Raw genomic sequence first — 5,362 nt, forward strand, 5'->3', positions numbered from 1 at the left:
AAATCAAAACTTTGACGAATTCACGTGGAACCAAACCAATGATTTCAAAAAAAGGATTTCGGTTCAGTTTTGCGATTTGAAGGTTTCATTTTTCAGCCCTAGAAATAATTATAAAAATTGTAAAATATTTTATGTACACATTGTATATTTAATTTTTTTGTAAAATATTTTATGTACACATTGTACATTGTAAAATATTAATTGGCAGACCCGCTGCTATGTTTGACAAAATAAAACACTTGCACTCTATGATGGATGTCTCGGTAATTATTGAAGGAGGATTCTTGTGTAAGACCGGATCTCTGGGGTGGAGTGATGTCAAAGATGTTCTGGAGTTCGGCTTCCGCATCTTGGGCTTCGGTATGGACCATCTCGACCATTGCACTTCAGCCTTCCAGCATTTGGGCTACGTCACAGTTTTTGCTTTTGGATGTTGAGTGTTCACCATTCCTAGGGGCTTCGGCAATCATGCCACGTGGTTCGCACTGGGTGGGTCGATCATGTGTGTCAACACGTAATAAAATACCGTCACGTATATCACTCGTTCATCTTTATACTCATCAATCATTTTCATTTAATTCAAAATCACCAAAATAACAAATCAAGATTATAGTCATATCTGCATGACGAAACAACAAGATTATAGTCATATCTGCATGATGAAACAAAATTTTTAATTAATTACAAAAAGAAATATTCAGAAAATTGTTTATTTAATAATAAAAATTATTAATTGTAAGAAAAAATTAGTGGCAATAAAAATTATCAAAAAAATTGACATTAAAGCAGTTGAAACAGCCTAAAAACAGTTGGCTTTTAACAGTCGACTGTTAAACAGTCGACTGTTAAACAGTCGACTGTTAAGACTGTTTAACAGTCGGCCGGCTGCTTAAAACGTCGGCCGGCTGTTTAAACGTCCGTTTGATAAAAATAAAGATGATTTTTTTTGTTCTATGCTTCTAAAAAAATTATAGATCTAATAAAAAAATTATCTGCGTTAAATACTATATCAAAATAAAATTTATCGATTAAAACGTACACTAATTTACCGAAACGAAATTAAACATGCGTAAATATACTTATTGATCTGAAGTGATTGATATAAAAAAAATTCGTTTTCAGTGTTGGAATTTTTTTTTAGATTTTGAGGTTGAAGCAGATGAAAAATGAGAATTTTTATCTGTGTTAAAAGCTAATTTTTAAATTTTAAGTGGAAATTATTTGATTTTCAATTATTAACTAAAAGGGTAATAATGTCTTTTAAACAAAATAAGATTTGGTAATTGTATAATATAATTAAGGGTATTTTTGTCTTTCAATGTTCAATAGGCCAAAGTGATAATATTTAAGTTTTGAAAAGTCAATATGGAATTTTGGTGATTTGACTAGGTTATTTTTAAAAGTACCCCGATTGGTTGGCTATATGACACCATATGTGGTTGTTAGGTTGTCTAATTTCCATATATTAATTTATAATTATCGAATTTACTTATTCCCATTTCATGTAAGAAAAATGCTGGTTGTACCTGCAGGTTGACACGGTACATGACAGAAGGAGCTGGAATTTTTGAATTAAAAAATCTAACGGCCCTATTTGCTTGCCATTTCAAAACCGGATGGCTTGGGGGCCCATTAGTCTCTCATTTTACATGGTCCATTAGCCTTTTCTTGGAAGTTGTTGCCTCCATTTCCTTCATCTTACTGAGAAGCGGGAAAAGAAAAATTTTCCCCAAATTATTTCCACCACAATCGACCATTTGACATGGTCCATTTGCTCCAGCGCTGTTTTCCGAGTTAATCAAAGAGATGACTGACAAAGGTAATGGGTAGTTTGTTTAACGCCATTTTTTTTTTTTTTTTTTTACGGTTTGACTTCTCTATTGATCAGTTAAAATAGAAGGAAATGTGGCTTACAAATCCTTTTTGCATAGCTCCTAAAACATGAACTTTTATGGTGGATAAATTTGTGCTAAAATGTGCAAGTATTATTTTCTCCTATCATGCTGCCATGTTATCTCAAGATTGTGAGCTTTACTAGGTGCCAAGTAGTTCAAATGTTGAAGTGTTTCTATATTTGCTTGCCATTTTAATGCAACATGCAAACCCTTCTATTTTACATAGCTCCTAAAACATTGACTTTCATGGTGAATAAATTTTAGCAAAAATGTTCATGTACTATTTTATCCTAACATGCTGCTATGTTATCTGAAGATTGTGAGCTACTATGTTAACATTGTAACTGATTTTATGTTACAGATAAAGATATTTTGGATGACGTGGATGACATTATTGTGGTAGAAGCCGAGTCCGAGAATGTTGTGGGGAATGTGAACTTATTGGGTGATGAAATCGTAGGACGAGATGGTGCGCGAATGCCGGAGGTTGGTATGAAATTTAATGACGAAAATGAATTGTTTGATTACTACAAAAAATATGCATACGCTGAAGGTTTTCCAGTTAGAAAAAGAAATTCTAAAAAGGATGACGACGGTGTTGTGAGATATGCCACATTGACATGTAGTCGTGAAGGAAAACGAAGCAGTACTACAAGCAGTTCTTTGAAACCGCAACCAACAATTTAAACAGGTTGTAAAGTGAGATTGACTGCATCTATGGATAGTCGTGGAATATGGAGAATCAACATATTAAACCTCGACCATAATCATAAAACCAGTCCATCAAAGTCGAGGCTATATCGATGCAATCGAGAGTTGAGCACACATGTTAAACGACGGCTAGAAGTTAATGACATGGCAGGAATTCCCTTACACAAAAGTTTCAACTCTACAGTAATCGAAGTAGGTGGATACGAAAATATGACATGCGTGGAAAAAGATTGTCGAAATTATGTTGAACAAGTTCGGCGTCTAAGACTTGGAGAAGGAGACGCCGTAGCAATACAATCCTACTTTTCGAAAATGCAAGCTACTTGCTCCGGGCTTTATTTTAGTATGGATTTGGATGAAGATTCGAGACTAAAAAATGTGTTTTGGGCAGATAACAGGAGCAGACAAGCTTATAAGGAGTTTGGTGATGTTGTCACATTCGACACCACGTACCTCACCAATAAGTATGACATGCCGTTCGCTCCTTTTGTTGGTATTAATCATCACGGACAATTGACCTTGCTCGGATGTGGGCTTCTATCGAATGAAGATACAGATACATTTGTTTGGCTATTTAGGACATGGTTGCAGTGTATGCATGGTGAAGCCCCCCAGGGTATAATTACCGATCAAGATAGGGCTATGCAGAATGCAATTGAAATCGTGTTTCCTTATATGAAGCATAGATGGTGTTTGTGGCACATATTGAAAAAATTACCAGAAAAGTTTGGATATCACGTCGATAAAGGTTCGATTTTCCATACTATACACAATTTAGTTTACGATTCACAATTTATTCAAAATTTTGAAGAAGGTTGGAGGGTAATGATCGACACATATGATTTGCATAATAATACCTGGTTGTCGGGGCTTTATGAGAATAGATCTCGGTGGGTTCCATGTTATTTCAAAACCAGTTTTTGGGCAGGGATGTCGACAACTCAACGCAGTGAAAGTATGAACGCGTTCTTTGATGGGTATGTACATGCAAAGACTTCGTTAAAGTAATTTGTCGAACAATATGAACGAGCTTTGAGGAGTAAAGTTGAGAAGGAAATTCAAGCAGATTTCAAATCTTTCTCACAAATGGTACCATGTGCAACGAGGTATGAAATGGAGAAACAATTTCAAGCCGTTTATACCATTTCAAAGTTTCGAGAAGTTCAAGAAGAGTTCACCGGGAAGCTTTATTGTGACTTAATATCTACTTCAGAGGGAAGTTTGGGGACAACATATGAGATATGCGAGGAAGAGATAAATGATGAGCGATCAAAGAAAAAAACATTTGTCGTCTCTTTTCAGAAGGAAGACTATGAAACTGTTTGCAGTTGCCACTTATTCGAATTTCGAGGCATAATATGCAGGCATATGATTGCAGTATTGATCCGTAATGATGTCAAACAACTACCGGAGAGGTATATATTACGGAGGTAGCGGAGAGATGTAAGTAGAGCCCACACGAGGGTCGCAATTAATTATGATGGTTTGACTAGTACTCCGGGACAGTTGAGGTATGACAAACTGTGTCAGTCTTTCGCTACATTAGCGGACCTAGTTGCAGATGATGAAAGCAGAGCTGAAACCTTACAAAAATGGATCGAACATGAATGTAAACCGGTAAAAGCATCGAAATCCAATGTTGTGAGTAATGTCATATCTTCGCATGGTACACCAATCGCCTCACAATGTGGATCATCACTAGAAGCTACCAATAGTGGATTACTTGATCCTAAGTAAAGGGGGCGCCAAAGAAACTTCGTAAAAAGAGCCCGTTGGAATCTAGTTCGAATAAAGCAAAGGTACATTTCACATTTATATTACCAATTGCGTGTGGGTTGTTTACTTTCTAGATATAACTAACGTGTTGGGATGTCATGCAGGGAAGTTTGATTACATCCAAAGGAAATAGGCCGAAGGCACGGCCAAGTAATGTTGGCGTCGATGCGGATGTCGTTCAAGTACCTCAACATTCACAATATTGCATGGCTACACCGTTAACATATACGCAACTCCTATTGGTTAGTATATGTATATGATGAAATTATCTCAATAATAACATATTTATCACAAACAAAATTTGTTTATGTAGGGTGACAATCAAAGTCTTGCATTCACACAACAAAATTTAATACCTCCGTCTAGCAATCATGTTCACTTCCATGGTCAAGGTAATTATGCGGCTAAACATTCTACATATAAAGTGCATCATCCATTTTATTTCTTGTTCGGGCATTTATGAACGGATTGTACAGATTTTCAAGCAGTGCCATACTTTTACCCAAGCTTACCGGACCGAGATGGAGGAAACCAATGATTGCTTAATATTGGCTATAGTACTTGCACTAATGGACCAGATGATGCCCACAAAGTTGTAGTGCTCTGTGTCTTTTGTATTTGGAAGCAGGATGAAAATGTATTGGACAGTGTCTTTTGTATATGGTCGGGTCTGTGTCTTTTGTCTTTTATTATTAATTGCAAATTTTTTGGTGCCTGGAGTGAATGATAGATACGGCATTTATGGATACCATTAATTGCAAAAATTCCAGCATCATTCAGTGAATTTAATCCTACCAAGCAGCTTCATGTCTATCTTTATTTCAATGCTACTATATATCAGATTCATGGCTTCTACTATTTAAAGAAATTTATGTGCTTTGACATCTTGAAGTGCATATGAAACCATCATAATGGTCAATAAACTACCACTTCATAAACTATAAACCAGTAGAATTATACAATCATTGGTCATAAACTAT

At 35.8% G+C, this 5,362-nt stretch overlaps 1 protein-coding gene across 1 annotated transcript; it reads left to right on the plus strand.

The window, feature by feature from the left end:
* Positions 1 to 251: 251 nt before the first annotated feature.
* Positions 252 to 4,040, plus strand: LOC111370014 (protein FAR1-RELATED SEQUENCE 5-like). The gene is made up of 4 exons (XM_022991727.1): positions 252 to 360; positions 2,257 to 2,385; positions 2,587 to 3,583; positions 3,713 to 4,040. The coding sequence occupies exons 1-4, from the start codon at positions 252 to 254 to the stop codon at positions 4,038 to 4,040; spliced, it is 1,563 nt and encodes a 520-aa protein (XP_022847495.1).
* The last annotated feature ends 1,322 nt before the right edge of the window (positions 4,041 to 5,362 follow it).

This window comes from Olea europaea, chromosome 21 (genome assembly GCF_002742605.1).
Source record: "Olea europaea var. sylvestris chromosome 21, O_europaea_v1, whole genome shotgun sequence".
Classification (NCBI taxonomy): Eukaryota; Viridiplantae; Streptophyta; class Magnoliopsida; order Lamiales; family Oleaceae; genus Olea; species Olea europaea.

Bases quoted from the DNA above. Each gene is read 5' to 3' on its own strand.
- LOC111370014 (XM_022991727.1), top strand. From the start codon at position 252: ATGGATGTCTCGGTAATTATTGAAGGAGGATTCTTGTGTAAGACCGGA. The intron at 361-2,256 runs GTATGGACCATC...TTTATGTTACAG, and splicing joins CTTCCGCATCTTGGGCTTCG to ATAAAGATATTTTGGATGAC. The intron at 2,386-2,586 runs GTATGAAATTTA...CAATTTAAACAG, and splicing joins TGCGCGAATGCCGGAGGTTG to GTTGTAAAGTGAGATTGACT.